This window comes from Petromyzon marinus, chromosome 76 (assembly GCF_048934315.1).
Source record: "Petromyzon marinus isolate PM22_M1 ecotype Great Lakes invasive population chromosome 76, UKy_Petmar_22M1.pri1.0, whole genome shotgun sequence".
NCBI lineage: Eukaryota > Metazoa > Chordata > Hyperoartia > Petromyzontiformes > Petromyzontidae > Petromyzon > Petromyzon marinus.
In genome coordinates this window covers 1774437-1791383 of record NC_133742.1, presented here as the reverse complement: position 1 = coordinate 1791383, position 16947 = coordinate 1774437, and the positions used below count along the sequence as shown (strand labels likewise).

General features: G+C 39.3%; 2 protein-coding genes across 4 annotated transcripts in view; both read right to left on the bottom strand.

The window, feature by feature from the left end:
- LOC116957542 (uncharacterized) overlaps nt 1-16947 on the bottom strand; it is a 305854-nt gene that overhangs the window by 203778 nt on the left and 85129 nt on the right. The gene's annotated exons all lie outside the window — the stretch shown is intronic.
- LOC116957517 (uncharacterized) overlaps nt 1-16947 on the bottom strand; it is a 98872-nt gene that overhangs the window by 37976 nt on the left and 43949 nt on the right. For 2 of the 3 annotated variants that reach the window (XM_076056482.1, XM_076056481.1), the window contains exon 8: nt 15911-15986. In XM_076056482.1, the coding sequence (XP_075912597.1) occupies nt 15911-15986 (76 nt within the window). The remainder of the gene's footprint in view (nt 1-15910; nt 15987-16947) is intronic. The other variant, XM_032979722.2, reaches the window with a different exon arrangement.

Genomic DNA, 16947 nt, shown 5'->3' with positions numbered 1-16947 from the left:
TGAAGTCTATGGGAGTATTTAACATTGAAGTCTATGGGAGTAATTAGCATTGAAGTCTATGGGAGCCTTTAACATTGAAGTCTATGGAAGTATTTAACATTGAAGTCTATGGGAGCCTTTAACATTGAAGTCTATGGAAGTATTTAACATTGAAGTCTATGGGAGTATTTAACATTGAAGTCTATGGGAGCCTTTAACATTGAAGTCTATGGGAGTATTTAATATTGAAGTCTATGGCAGCCTTTAACATTGAAGTCCATGGGAGTATTTAACATTGAAGTCTATGGCAGCCTTTAACATTGAAGTCTATGGGAGCCTTTAACATTGAAGTCTATGGGAGCCTTTAACATTGAAGTCTATGGGAGCCTTTAACATTGAAGTCTATGGCAGCCTTTAACATTGAAGTCTATGGCAGCCTTTAACATTGAAGTCTATGGGAGCCTTTAACATTGAAGTCTATGGGAGCCTTTAACATTGAAGTCTATGGGAGCCTTTAACAATGAAGTCTATGGGAGCCTTTAACATTGAAGTCTAAGGGATCCTTTAACATTGAAGTCTATGGGAGTATTTAACATTTAAGTCTATGGGAGCCTTTAACATTGAAGTCTATGGGAGTATTTAACATTGAAGTCTATGGGAGTAATTAGCATTGAAGTCTATGGGAGACTTTAACATTGAAGTCTATGGGAGTATTTAACATTGAAGTCTATGGGAGCCTTTAACATTGAAGTCTATGGAAGTATTTAACATTGAAGTCTATGGGAGCCTTTAACATTGAAGTCTATGGGAGTATTTAATATTGAAGTCTATGGCAGCCTTTAACATTGAAGTCTATGGCAGCCTTTAACATTGAAGTCTATGGCAGCCTTTAACATTGAAGTCTATGGGAGCCTTTAACATTGAAGTCTATGGGAGCCTTTAACATTGAAGTCTATGGGAGCCTTTAACATTGAAGTATATGGGAGCCTTTAACATTGAAGTCTATGGGAGCCTTTAACATTGAAGTCTATGGCAGCCTTTAACATTGAAGTCTATGGGAGCCTTTAACATTGAAGTCTATGGGAGCCTTTAACATTGAAGTCTATGGGAGCCTTTAACATTGAAGTCTATGGGAGCCATTAACATTGAAGTATATGGGAGCCTTTAACATTGAAGTCTAAGGGAGCCTTTAACATTGAAGTCTATGGGAGCCTTTAACATTGAAGTCTATGTGAGCCTTTAACATTGAAGTCTATGGGAGCCTTTAACATTGAAGTCTATGGCAGCCTTTAACATTGAAGTCTATGGCAGCCTTTAACATTGAAGTCTATGGGAGCCTTTAACATTGAAGTCTATGGGAGCCTTTAACATTGAAGTCTATGGGAGCCTTTAACATTGAAGTCTAAGGGAGCCTTTAACATTGAAGTCTATGGGAGTATTTAACATTGAAGTCTATGGGAGCTTTTAAACATTGAAGTCTATGGGAGTATTTAACATTGAAGTCTATGGGAGTAATTAGCATTGAAGTCTATGGGAGCCTTTAACATTGAAGTCTATGGCAGCCTTTAATATTGAAGTCTATGGGAGCCTTTAACATTGAAGTCTATGGGAGCCTTGAACATTGAAGTCTATGGGAGCCTTTAACATTGAAGTCTATGGGAGCCTTTAACATTGAAGTCTATGGGAGCCTTTAACATTGAAGTCTATGGGAGCCTTTAACATTGAAGTCTATGGGAGTATTTAACATTGAAGTCTATGGGAGCCTTTAACATTGAAGTCTATGGGAGTATTTAACATTGAAGTCTATGGGAGTAATTAGCATTGAAGTCTATGGGAGCCTTTAACATTGAAGTCTATGGGAGTATTTAACATTGAAGTCTATGGGAGCCTTTAACATTGAAGTCTATGGAAGTATTTAACATTGAAGTCTATGGGAGTATTTAACATTGAAGTCTATGGGAGCCTTTAACATTGAAGTCTATGGGAGTATTTAATATTGAAGTCTATGGCAGCCTTTAACATTGAAGTCCATGGGAGTATTTAACATTGAAGTCTATGGCCTGCCTTTAACATTGAAGTCTATGGCAGCCTTTAACATTGACGTCTATGGCAGCCTTTAACATTGAAGTCTATGGGAGCCTTTAACATTGAAGTCTATGGGAGCCTTTAACATTGAAGTCTATGGGAGCCTTTAACATTGAAGTCTATGGGAGCCTTTAACATTGAAGTCTAAGGGAGCCTTTAACATTGAAGTCTATGGGAGTATTTAACATTGAAGTCTATCGGAGCCTTTAACATTGAAGTCTATGGGAGCCTTTAACATTGAAGTCTATGGGAGCCTTTAACATTGAAGTCTATGGGAGCCTTTAACATTGAAGTCTATGGCAGCCTTTAACATTGAAGTCTATGGCAGCCTTTAACATTGAAGTCTATGGCAGCCTTTAACATTGAAGTCTATGGGAGCCTTTAACAATGAAGTCTATGGGAGCCTTTAACATTGAAGTCTATGGGTGCCTTTAACATTGAAGTCTAAGGGAGCCTTTAACATTGAAGTCTATGGGAGCCTTTAACATTGAAGTCTATGGGAGCCTTTAACATTGAAGTCTATGGGAGCCTTTAACATTGAAGTCTATGGGAGCCTTTAACATTGAAGTCTATGGCAGCCTTTAACATTGAAGTCTATGGCAGCCTTTAACATTGAAGTCTATGGGAGCCTTTAACATTGAAGTCTATGGGAGCCTTTAACATTGAAGTCTATGGGAGCCTTTAACATTGAAGTCTAAGGGAGCCTTTAACATTGAAGTCTATGGGAGTATTTAACATTGAAGTCTATGGGAGCCTTTAACATTGAAGTCTATGGGAGCCTTTAACATTGAAGTCTATGGGAGCCTTTAACATTGAAGTCTATGGGAGCCTTTAACATTGAAGTCTATGGGAGCCTTTAACATTGAAGTCTATGGCAGCCTTTAACATTGAAGTCTATGGCAGCCTTTAACATTGAAGTCTATGGGAGCCTTTAACATTGAAGTCTATGGGAGCCTTTAACAATGAAGTCTATGGGAGCCTTTAACATTGAAGTCTAAGGGAGCCTTTAACATTGAAGTCTATGGGAGTATTTAACATTGAAGTCTATGGGAGCCTTTAACATTGAAGTCTATGGGAGTATTTAACATTGAAGTCTATGGGAGTAATTAGCATTGAAGTCTATGGGAGCCTTTAACATTGAAGTCTATGGCAGCCTTTAATATTGAAGTCTATGGGAGCCTTTAACATTGAAGTCTATGGGAGCCTTGAACATTGAAGTCTATGGGAGCCTTTAACATTGAAGTCTATGGGAGCCTTTAACATTGAAGTCTATGGGAGCCTTTAACATTGAAGTCTATGGGAGCCTTTAACATTGAAGTCTATGGGAGTATTTAACATTGAAGTCTATGGGAGCCTTTAACATTGAAGTCTATGGGAGTATTTAACATTGAAGTCTATAGGAGTAATTAGCATTGAAGTCTATGGGAGGCTTTAACATTGAAGTCTATGGGAGTATTTAACATTGAAGTCTATGGGAGCCTTTAACATTGAAGTCTATGGAAGTATTTAACATTGAAGTCTATGGGAGTATTTAACATTGAAGTCTATGGGAGCCTTTAACATTGAAGTCTATGGGAGTATTTAATATTGAAGTCTATGGCAGCCTTTAACATTGAAGTCCATGGGAGTATTTAACATTGAAGTCTATGGCCTGCCTTTAACATTGAAGTCTATGGCAGCCTTTAACATTGAAGTCTATGGCAGCCTTTAACATTGAAGTCTATGGGAGCCTTTAACATTGAAGTCTATGGGAGCCTTTAACATTGAAGTCTATGGGAGCCTTTAACATTGAAGTCTAAGGGAGCCTTTAACATTGAAGTCTATGGGAGTATTTAACATTGAAGTCTATGGGAGCCTTTAACATTGAAGTCTATGGGAGCCTTTAACATTGAAGTCTATGGGAGCCTTTAACATTGAAGTCTATGGGAGCCTTTAACATTGAAGTCTATGGCAGCCTTTAACATTGAAGTCTATGGCAGCCTTTAACATTGAAGTCTATGGCAGCCTTTAACATTGAAGTCTATGGGAGCCTTTAACATTGAAGTCTATGGGAGCCTTTAACATTGAAGTCTATGGGAGCCTTTAACATTGAAGTCTAAGGGAGCCTTTAACATTGAAGTCTATGGGAGTATTTAACATTGAAGTCTATGGGAGCCTTTAACATTGAAGTCTATGGGAGTATTTAACATTGAAGTCTATGGGAGTAATTAGCATTGAAGTCTATGGGAGCCTTTAACATTGAAGTCTATGGGAGTATTTAACATTGAAGTCTATGGGAGCCTTTAACATTGAAGTCTATGGAAGTATTTAACATTGAAGTCTATGGGAGTATTTAACATTGAAGTCTATGGGAGCCTTTAACATTGAAGTCTATGGGAGTATTTAATATTGAAGTCTATGGCAGCCTTTAACATTGAAGTCCATGGGAGTATTTAACATTGAAGTCTACGGCAGCCTTTAACATTGAAGTCTATGGGAGCCTTTAACATTGAAGTCTATGGGAGCATTTAACATTGAAGTCTATGGGAGCCTTTAACATTGAAGTCTATGGGAACCTTTAACATTGAAGTCTATGGGAGCCTTTAACATTGAAGTCTATGGGAGTATTTAATATTGAAGTCTATGGCAGCCTTTAACATTGAAGTCCATGGGAGTATTTAACATTGAAGTCTATGGGAGTATTTAATATTGAAGTCTATGGCAGCCTTTAACATTGAAGTCCATGGGAGTATTTAACATTGAAGTCTATGGCAGCCTTTAACATTGAAGTCTATGGGAGCCTTTAACATTGAAGTCTATGGGAGCCTTTAACATTGAAGTCTATGGGAGCCTTTAACATTGAAGTCTATGGGAGCCTTTAACATTGAAGTCTATGGGAGCCTTTAACATTGAAGTCTATGGCAGCCTTTAACATTGAAGTCTATGGCAGCCTTTAACATTGAAGTCTATGGGAGCCTTTAACATTGATGTCTATGGGAGCCTTTAACATTGAAGTCTATGGGAGCCTTTAACATTGAAGTCTATGGGAGCCTTTAACATTGAAGTCTATGGCAGCCTTTAACATTGAAGTCTATACAGCCTTTAACATTGAAGTCTATGGGAGCCTTTAACATTGAAGTCTATGGGAGCCTTTAACATTGAAGTCTATGGGAGCCTTTAACATTGAAGTCTAAGGGAGCCTTTAACATTGAAGTCTATGGGAGTAATTAGCATTGAAGTCTATGGGAGCCTTTAACATTGAAGTCTATGGGAGCCTTTAACATTGAAGTCTATGGGAGCCTTTAACATTGAAGTCTATGGGAGCCTTTAACATTGAAGTCTATGGGAGCCTTTAACATTGAAGTCTATGGGAGCCTTTAACATTGACGTCTATGGGAGCATTTAACATTGAAGTCTATGGGAGCCTTTAACATTGAAGTCTATGGGAGCCTTTAACATTGAAGTCTATGGCAGCCTTTAACATTGAAGTCTATGGGAGCCTTTAACATTGAAGTCTATGGAAGCCTTTAACATTGAAGTCTATGGGAGCCTTTAACATTGAAGTCTATGGGAGCCTTTAACATTGAAGTCTATGGGAGCCTTTAACATTGAAGTCTAAGGGAGCCTTTAACATTGAAGTCTATGGGAGTATTTAACATTGAAGTCTATGGGAGCCTTTAACATTGAAGTCTATGGGAGCCTTTAACATTGAAGTCTATGGGAGCCTTTAACATTGAAGTCTATGGGAGCCTTTAACATTGAAGTCTATGGGAGCCTTTAACATTGAAGTCTATGGGAGCCTTTAACATTGAAGTCTATGGGAGCCTTTAACATTGAAGTCTATGGGAGCCTTTAACATTGAAGTCTATGGGAGCCTTTAACATTGAAGTCTATGGGAGCCTTTAACATTTAAGTCTATGGGAGCCTTTAACATTGAAGTCTATGGGAGCCTTTAACATTGAAGTCTATTGGAGCCTTTAACATTGAAGTCTATGGCAGCCTTTAACATTGAAGTCTATGGCAGCCTTTAACATTGAAGTCTATGGGAGCCTTTCACATTGAAGTCTATGGGAGCCTTTAACATTGAAGTGTATGGGAGCCTTTAACATTGAAGTCTAAGGGAGCCTTTAACATTGAAGTCTATGGGAGTATTTAACATTGAAGTCTATGGGAGCCTTTAACATTGAAGTCTATGGGAGTATTTAACATTGAAGTCTATGGGAGTAATTAGCATTGAAGTCTATGGGAGCCTTTAACATTGAAGTCTATGGCAGCCTTTAATATTGAAGTCTATGGGAGCCTTTAACATTGAAGTCTATGGGAGCCTTTAACATTGAAGTCTATGGGAGCCTTTAACATTGAAGTCTATGGGAGCCTTTAACATTGAAGTCTATGGGAGCCTTTAACATTGAAGTCTATGGGAGCCTTTAACATTGAAGTCTATGGGAGCCTTTAACATTGAAGTCTATGGCAGCCTTTAACATTGAAGTCTATGAGAGCCTTTAACATTGAAGTCTATGGAAGCCTTTAACATTGAAGTCTATGGGAGCCTTTAACATTGAAGTCTATGGGAGCCTTTAACATTGAAGTATATGGGAGCCTTTAACATTGAAGTCTAAGGGAGCCTTTAACATTGAAGTCCATGGGAGTATTTAACATTGAAGTCTATGGCAGCCTTTAACATTGAAGTCTATGGGAGTATTTAACATTGAAGTCTATGGGAGCCTTTAACATTGAAGTCTATGGAAGGATTTAACATTGAAGTCTATGGGAGCCTTTAACATTGAAGTCTATGGGAGCCTTTAACATTGAAGTCTATGGGAGCCTTTAACATTGAAGTCTATGGGAGCCTTTAACATTGAAGTATATGGGAGCCTTTAACATTGAAGTCTATGGGAGCCTTTAACATTGAAGTCTATGGGAGCCTTTAACATTGAAGTCTATGGGAGCCTTTAACATTGAAGTCTATGGGAGCCTTTAACATTGAAGTCTATGGGAGCCTTTAATATTGAAGTCTATGGCAGGCTTTAACATTGAAGTCTATGGCAGCCTTTAACATTGAAGTCTATGGCAGCCTTTAACATTGAAGTCTATGGCAGCCTTTAACATTGAAGTCTATGGGAGCCTTTAACATTGAAGTCTATGGGAGCCTTTAACAATGAAGTCTATGGGAGCCTTTAACATTGAAGTCTAAGGGAGCCTTTAACATTGAAGTCTATGGGAGTATTTAACATTGAAGTCTATGGGAGCCTTTAACATTGAAGTCTATGGGAGTATTTAACATTGAAGTCTATGGGAGTAATTGGCATTGAAGTCTATGGGAGCCTTTAACATTGAAGTCTATGGGAGTATTTAACATTGAAGTCTATGGGAGCCTTTAACATTGAAGTCTATGGAAGTATTTAACATTGAAGTCTATGGGAGCCTTTAACATTGAAGTCTATGGGAGTATTTAATATTGAAGTCTATGGCAGCCTTTAACATTGAAGTCTATGGCAGCCTTTAACATTGAAGTCTATGGCAGCCTTTAACATTGAAGTCTATGGGAGCCTTTAACATTGAAGTCTATGGGAGCCTTTAACATTGAAGTCTATGGGAGCCTTTAACATTGAAGTCTATGGGAGCCTTTAACATTGAAGTCTATGGGAGCCTTTAACATTGAAGTCTATGGCAGCCTTTAACATTGAAGTCAATGGGAGCCTTTAACATTGAAGTCTATGGGAGCCTTTAACATTGAAGTCTATGGGAGCCTTTAACATTGAAGTCTATGGGAGCCTTTAACATTGAAGTATATGGGAGCCTTTAACATTGAAGTCTAAGGGAGCCTTTAACATTGAAGTCCATGGGAGTATTTAACATTGAAGTCTATGGCAGCCTTTAACATTGAAGTCTATGGGAGTATTTAACATTGAAGTCTATGGGAGCCTTTAACATTGAAGTCTATGGAAGTATTTAACATTGAAGTCTATGGGAGCCTTTAACATTGAAGTCTATGGGAGCCTTTAACATTGAAGTCTATGGGAGCCTTTAACATTGAAGTCTATGGGAGCCTTTAACATTGAAGTCTATCGGAGCCTTTAACATTGAAGTCTATGGCAGCCTTTAACATTGAAGTCTATGGCAGCCTTTAACATTGAAGTCTATGGGAGCCTTTAACATTGAAGTCTATGGGAGCCTTTAACATTGAAGTCTATGGGAGCCTTTAACATTGAAGTCTAAGGGAGCCTTTAACATTGAAGTCTATGGGAGTATTTAACATTGAAGTCTATGGGAGCCTTTAACATTGAAGTCTATGGGAGCCTTTAACATTGAAGTCTATGGGAGCCTTTAACATTGAAGTCTATGGGAGCCTTTAACATTGAAGTCTATGGGAGCCTTTAACATTGAAGTCTATGGCAGCCTTTAACATTGAAGTCTATGGCAGCCTTTAACATTGAAGTCTATGGGAGCCTTTAACATTGAAGTCTATGGGAGCCTTTAACATTGAAGTCTATGGGAGCCTTTAACATTGAAGTCTAAGGGAGCCTTTAACATTGAAGTCTATGGGAGTATTTAACATTGAAGTCTATGGGAGCCTTTAACATTGAAGTCTATGGCAGCCTTTAATATTGAAGTCTATGGGAGCCTTTAACATTGAAGTCTATGGGAGCCTTGAACATTGAAGTCTATGGGAGCCTTTAACATTGAAGTCTATGGGAGCCTTTAACATTGAAGTCTATGGGAGCCTTTAACATTGAAGTCTATGGGAGCCTTTAACATTGAAGTCTATGGGAGTATTTAACATTGAAGTCTATGGGAGCCTTTAACATTGAAGTCTATGGGAGTATTTAACATTGAAGTCTATGGGAGTAATTAGCATTGAAGTCTATGGGAGCCTTTAACATTGAAGTCTATGGGAGTATTTAACATTGAAGTCTATGGGAGCCTTTAACATTGAAGTCTATGGAAGTATTTAACATTGAAGTCTATGGGAGTATTTAACATTGAAGTCTATGGGAGCCTTTAACATTGAAGTCTATGGGAGTATTTAATATTGAAGTCTATGGCAGCCTTTAACATTGAAGTCCATGGGAGTATTTAACATTGAAGTCTATGGCCTGCCTTTAACATTGAAGTCTATGGCAGCCTTTAACATTGAAGTCTATGGCAGCCTTTAACATTGAAGTCTATGGGAGCCTTTAACATTGAAGTCTATGGGAGCCTTTAACATTGAAGTCTATGGGAGCCTTTAACATTGAAGTCTAAAGGAGCCTTTAACATTGAAGTCTATGGGAGTATTTAACATTGAAGTCTATGGGAGCCTTTAACATTGAAGTCTATGGGAGCCTTTAACATTGAAGTCTATGGGAGCCTTTAACATTGAAGTCTATGGGAGCCTTTAACATTGAAGTCTATGGCAGCCTTTAACATTGAAGTCTATGGCAGCCTTTAACATTGAAGTCTATGGCAGCCTTTAACATTGAAGTCTATGGGAGCCTTTAACATTGAAGTCTATGGGAGCCTTTAACATTGAAGTCTATGGGAGCCTTTAACATTGAAGTCTAAGGGAGCCTTTAACATTGAAGTCTATGGGAGTATTTAACATTGAAGTCTATGGGAGCCTTTAACATTGAAGTCTATGGGAGTATTTAACATTGAAGTCTATGGGAGTAATTAGCATTGAAGTCTATGGGAGCCTTTAACATTGAAGTCTATGGGAGTATTTAACATTGAAGTCTATGGGAGCCTTTAACATTGAAGTCTATGGAAGTATTTAACATTGAAGTCTATGGGAGTATTTAACATTGAAGTCTATGGGAGCCTTTAACATTGAAGTCTATGGGAGTATTTAATATTGAAGTCTATGGCAGCCTTTAACATTGAAGTCCATGGGAGTATTTAACATTGAAGTCTACGGCAGCCTTTAACATTGAAGTCTATGGGAGCCTTTAACATTGAAGTCTATGGGAGCATTTAACATTGAAGTCTATGGGAGCCTTTAACATTGAAGTCTATGGGAGCCTTTAACATTGAAGTCTATGGGAGCCTTTAACATTGAAGTCTATGGGAGTATTTAATATTGAAGTCTATGGCAGCCTTTAACATTGAAGTCCATGGGAGTATTTAACATTGAAGTCTATGGGAGTATTTAATATTGAAGTCTATGGCAGCCTTTAACATTGAAGTCCATGGGAGTATTTAATATTGAAGTCTATGGCAGCCTTTAACATTGAAGTCCATGGGAGTATTTAACATTGAAGTCTATGGCAGCCTTTAACATTGAAGTCTATGGGAGCCTTTAACATTGAAGTCTATGGGAGCCTTTAACATTGAAGTCTATGGGAGCCTTTAACATTGAAGTCTATGGGAGCCTTTAACATTGAAGTCTATGGGAGCCTTTAACATTGAAGTCTATGGGAGCCTTTACCATTGAAGTCTATGGCAGCCTTTAACATTGAAGTCTATGGCAGCCTTTAACATTGAAGTCTATGGCAGCCTTTAACATTGAAGTCTATGGGAGCCTTTAACATTGAAGTCTATGGGAGCCTTTAACATTGAAGTCTAAGGGAGCCTTTAACATTGAAGTCTATGGGAGTATTTAACATTGAAGTCTATGGGAGCCTTTAACATTGAAGTCTATGGGAGTATTTAACATTGAAGTCTATGGGAGTAATTAGCATTGAAGTCTATGGGAGCCTTTAACATTGAAGTCTATGGCAGCCTTTAACATTGAAGTCTATGGCAGCCTTTAACATTGAAGTCTATGGCAGCCTTTAACATTGAAGTCTATGAGAGCCTTTAACATTGAAGTCTATGGGAGCCTTTAACATTGAAGTCTATGGGAGCATTTAACATTGAAGTCTATGGGAGCCTTTAACATTGAAGTCTATGGGAGCCTTTAACATTGAAGTCTATGGCAGCCTTTAACATTGAAGTCTATGGGAGCCTTTAACATTGAAGTCTATGGCAGCCTTTAACATTGAAGTCTATGGGAGCCTTTAACATTGAAGTCTATGGGAGCCTTTAACATTGAAGTCTATGGGAGCCTTTAACATTGAAGTCTATGGGAGCCTTTAACATTGAAGTATATGGGAGCCTTTAACATTGAAGTCTAAGGGAGCCTTTAACATTGAAGTCCATGGGAGTATTTAACATTGAAGTCTATGGCAGCCTTTAACATTGAAGTCTATGGGAGTATTTAACATTGAAGTCTATGGGAGCCTTTAACATTGAAGTCTATGGAAGTATTTAACATTGAAGTCTATGGGAGCCTTTGACATTGAAGTCTATGGGAGCCTTTAACATTGAAGTCTATGGGAGCCTTTAACATTGAAGTCTATGGGAGCCTTTAACATTGAAGTCTATGGGAGCCTTTAACATTGAAGTCTATGGGAGCCTTTAACATTGAAGTCTATGGGAGCCTTTAACATTGAAGTCTATGGGAGCCTTTAACATTGAAGTCTATGGGAGCCTTTAACATTGAAGTATATGGGAGCCTTTAACATTGAAGTCTATGGGAGCCTTTAACATTGAAGTCTATGGGAGCCTTTAATATTGAAGTCTATGGCAGCCTTTAACATTGAAGTCTATGGCAGCCTTTAACATTGAAGTCTATGGCAGCCTTTAACATTGAAGTCTATGGGAGCCTTTAACATTGAAGTCTATGGGAGCCTTTAACATTGAAGTCTATGGGAGCCTTTAACATTGAAGTCTAAGGGAGCCTTTAACATTGAAGTCTATGGGAGTATTTAACATTGAAGTCTATGGGAGCCTTTAACATTGAAGTCTATGGGAGCCTTTAACATTGAAGTCTATGGGAGCCTTTAACATTGAAGTCTATGGGAGCCTTTAACATTGAAGTCTATGGCAGCCTTTAACATTGAAGTCTATGGGAGCCTTTAACATTGAAGTCTATGGCAGCCTTTAACATTGAAGTCTATGGGAGTATTTAACATTGAAGTCTATGGGAGTAATTAGCATTGAAGTCTATGGGAGCCTTTAACATTGAAGTCTATGGGAGTATTTAACATTGAAGTCTATGGGAGCCTTTAACATTGAAGTCTATGGAAGTATTTAACATTGAAGTCTATGGGAGTATTTAACATTGAAGTCTATGGGAGCCTTTAACATTGAAGTCTATGAGAGTATTTAATATTGAAGTCTATGGCAGCCTTTAACATTGAAGTCTATGGGAGTATTTAACATTGAAGTCTATGGCAGCCTTTAACATTGAAGTCTATGGGAGCCTTTAACATTGAAGTCTATGGGAGCATTTAACATTGAAGTCTATGGGAGCCTTTAACATTGAAGTCTATGGGAGCCTTTAACATTGAAGTCTATGGCAGCCTTTAACATTGAAGTCTATGGCAGCCTTTAACATTGAAGTCTATGGGAGCCTTTAACATTGAAGTCTATGGGAGCCTTTAACATTGAAGTCTATGGGAGCCTTTAACATTGAAGTCTAAGGGAGCCTTTAACATTGAAGTCTATGGGAGTATTTAACATTGAAGTCTATGGGAGCCTTTAACATTGAAGTCTATGGGAGTATTTAACATTGAAGTCTATGGGAGTAATTAGCATTGAAGTCTATGGGAGCCTTTAACATTGAAGTCTATGGCAGCCTTTAATATTGAAGTCTATGGGAGCCTTTAACATTGAAGTCTATGGGAGCCTTGAACATTGAAGTCTATGGGAGCCTTTAACATTGAAGTCTATGGGAGCCTTTAACATTGAAGTCTATGGGAGCCTTTAACATTGAAGTCTATGGGAGCCTTTAACATTGAAGTCTATGGGAGCCTTTAACATTGAAGTCTATGGGAGCCTTTAACATTGAAGTCTATGGGAGCCTTTAACATTGAAGTCTATGGCAGCCTTTAACATTGAAGTCTATGGCAGCCTTTAACATTGAAGTCTATGGCAGCCTTTAACATTGAAGTCTATGGGAGCCTTTAACATTGAAGTCTATGGGAGCCTTTAACATTGAAGTCTAAGGGAGCCTTTAACATTGAAGTCTATGGGAGTATTTAACATTGAAGTCTATGGGAGCCTTTAACATTGAAGTCTATGGGAGTATTTAACATTGAAGTCTATGGGAGTAATTAGCATTGAAGTCTATGGGAGCCTTTAACATTGAAGTCTATGGGAGTATTTAACATTGAAGTCTATGGGAGCCTTTAACTCGAAGTAATCTAAATTCGTGATGTTGATTCTAAATGTGGAGCGAAAAACCGGAAGACCCGGAGAAAAATCCACGCGACCACCACGGGGAGAGAGAGAGCCGCAAACTCCAAATATAGCCGACGTCAGCGTCGGGATCAAAGCGACAACCTCCTGTATACCAGGCGAGGTAGTGAACATCCCCTAGCCACCGTGGTGCCCACATAATTACCATTAAGTTCATGATAAAAAAAATAATTAAGTAAGATAATTAATACAAGCACTGATACAAATACAACTGTCCATCTCTGGCGCTAAGTGAGGATCTCATGAGGACAAGTGATACGGCTTCTTGGCTTGTAGAATGTCCGTCGACATCCGCCTGGGCTAATCGGCGTGTCCAGAGCTGTGGCATCTGGTGGGCAATGCGACCTCACGGCTGCGGCCCAGACTCTGCTGGCGAGTCTGAAGATATTTGTTTACGCTACACGACGCTTCTATTGTTTGCGTCAGTGTTTTATTTACTTGAATACTCTACAGTATCACATTTTTTTTCAATGTAAATTGTCTTTGTTTACAATGTGAATGGTGAATTAAGTGTTTGCAGTGTTAAATGGTAAGTTATGAAGTGTTTCTCGTGTCAAATTGTAAGTTATGAAGTGTTTCTCGTGTCAAATGGTAAGTTATGAAGTATTTGTAGTGTTAAATGGTAAGTTACTAAGTGTATGTAGTGTTAAATGGTAAGTTATGAAGTGTTTGTAGTGTTAAATGGTAAGTTATGAAGTGTTTGTAGTGTTAAATGGTAAGTTACGAAGTGTTTGTAGTGTTAAATGGTAAGTTACAAAGTGTTTGTAGTGTTAAATGGTAAGTTACAAAGTGTTTGTAGTGTTAAATGGTGAGTTATGAAGTGTTTGTAGTGTCAAATGGTAAGTTACAAAGTGTTTGTAGTGTTAAATGGTGAGTTATGAAGTGTTTCACGTGTCAAATGGTAAGTTATGGAGTGTTTGCAGTGTCAAATGGTAAGTTACAAAGTGTTTGTAGTGTTAAATGGTGAGTTATGAAGTGTTTCACGTGTCAAATGGTAAGTTATGGAGTGTTTGCAGTGTTAAATGGTAAGTTATGAAGTGTTTCTTGTGTCAAATGGTAAGTTATGAAGTGTTTGTAGTGTTAAATGGTAAGTTACGAAGTGTTTGTAGTGTTAAATGGTAAGTTATGAAGTGTTTGTAGTGTTAAATTGTGAGTTATGAAGTGTTTGTAGTGTTAAATGGTGAGTTATGAAGTGTTTGTAGTGTTAAATGGTAAGATATTAAGTGTTTGTAGTGTTAAATGCTAAGTTATGAAGTGTTTGTAGTGTTAAATGGTAAGTTATGAAGTGTTTGTAGTGTTAAATGGTGAGTTATGAAGTGTTTGTAGTGTTAAATGGTAAGTTATGAAGTGTTTGTAGTGTTAAATGGTAAGTTACAAAGTGTTTGTAGTGTTAAATGGTAAGTTATGAAGTGTTTGTAGTGTTAAATGGTAAGTTACAAAGTGTTTGTAGTGTTAAATGGTAAGTTATGAAGTGTTTGTAGTGTTAAATGGTAAGTTATGAAGTGTTTGTAGTGTTAAATGGTAAGTTACGAAGTGTTTGTAGTGTTAAATGGTGAGTTATGAAGTGTTTGTAGTGTTAAATGGTAAGTTATGAAGTGTTTGTAGTGTTAAATGGTAAGTTATGAAGTGTTTGTAGTGTTAAATGGTAAGTTACAAAGTGTTTGTAGTGTTAAATGGTAAGTTATGAAGTGTTTGTAGTGTTAAATGGTAAGTTACAAAGTGTTTGTAGTGTTAAATGGTAAGTTATGAAGTGTTTGTAGTGTTAAATGGTAAGTTATTAAGTGTTTCTCGTGACAAATGGTAAGTTATGAAGTGTTTGTAGTGTCGAATGGTAAGTTATGAAGTGTTTGTAGTGTTAAATGGTAAGTTACAAGTGTTTGTAGTGTTAAATGGTAAGTTACGAAGTGTTTGTAGTGTTAAATGGTAAGTTACGAAGTGTTTGTAGTGTTAAATGCTAAGTTACGAAGTGTATGTAGTGTTAAATGGTAAGTTACAAAGTGTTTGTAGTGTTAAATGGTAAGTTATGAAGTGTTTGTAGTGTTAAATGGTAAGTTAGGAAGTGTTTGTAGTGTTAAATGGTAAGTTAGGAAGTGTTTGTAGTGTTAAATGGTGAGTTATGAAGTGTTTGTAGTGTTAAATGGTAAGTTATGAAGTGTTTGTAGTGTTAAATGGTGAGTTATGAAGTGTTTGTAGTGTTAAATGGTAAGTTATGAAGTGTCTGTAGTGTTAAATGGTAAGTTACGAAGGCTGGCGACGGCAGCATCAGTGCTGCAAGAAGTTATTCACCATACAAAGCTTTGATATACAAACGAAGCTCCAACACCTCGACTTCGTAGTCGAGGTGTTGCTGTCATAATAATATTAATCATCTTAACGGTCTAGCCAAGGGGCACCCCCAGCGGGCAGCTGTCCCTGTGCATCAGTCTGCTGCCAGTAGGTGGCGATGATGATGGTGATGATGATGGTGATGATGATGGTGTTGGTGCAGCATGATGATGGTGATGGTGCTGGCGATGATGGCGATAGTGATGACGATGGTGGTGGTGATGATGATGGTGATGATGGCGGTGGTGGTGATGATGGTGGTGATGGTGATGATGGTGGTGATGGTGGTGATGGTGCTGAGTGGCTGTGCCGGGCTTACGGTCCGCACCTCGGTGAGCTCCACGGTGCCTCTGCCTGAGGCCCGGGGGAGGCTCCGCCACTCCGCGTCTGCGCCCCTGCCCACACACAAAGATAAAGGTACCCCACCGCCATGTAGCCTCGCCGAGACTGTTGGGCCAAGAGCTGCTGGGGGCAGCAACCCGCACCGATGATGAAATGTACTTAATTAAAATTCTTACTGAGATGCCTCTGACTGACGTATTGTGTTTATGCCACCGTGGAAAAGCGAGTTTTCAAATCAGAATCTGCGTAAAGACTCTTCACAAACTAAACTATTTTATTTTGTATGTTACCAGCCTAAAGCCCACTGAGCTGTGAAGATCTTTTTCAGAAGCGACCTGGCCACAAATGATAGTGCAACGAAGTGGCTGGGGTGCTGAGGAGGTGAGTGGCTGGGTGAGTGGCTGGGTGGGTGAGTGGCTGGGTGGGTGAGTGGCTGGGTGGGTGAGTGGCTGGGTGGGTGAGTGGCTGGGTGGGTGAGTGAGTGGGTGGGTGAGTGGCTGGGTGGGTGAGTGGGTGAGTGGCTGGGTGGGTGAGTGACTGGGTGGGTGAGTGGCTGGGTGGATGTGTGGCTGGGTGGGTGAGCGGGCGGGTGGGTGAGTGGCTGGGTGGGTGGTCGAGTGGGTGAGTGGCTGGGTGGGTGAGTGGCTGGGTGGGTGAGTGGGTGGGTGGGTGAGCGGGTGGGTGGGTGGGCGAGTGGGTGGGTGAGTGGCTGGGTGGGTGAGTGGGTGGGTGGGTGAGTGGGTGGGTGGGTGAGCGGTTGGGTGGGTGGGCGAGTGGGTGGGTGAGTGGGTGGGGTGCTGAGTAGGTAAGTGGGTGGGTGAGTGGCTGGGGTGCTGAGTAGGTAAGTGGGTGGGTGAGTGGCTGGGGTGGAGCGGTGGTGCAGCGGTTAGCGCTACACTACGAACCCGGCGACCCAAATTCGATTCCCGCTCACGGCCAACACCAGTTACTTGAATCGGTACTGGGCCTCCCCTAGATCCACTCAGCCTCAAATGAGTACATGGTGTGTAAACA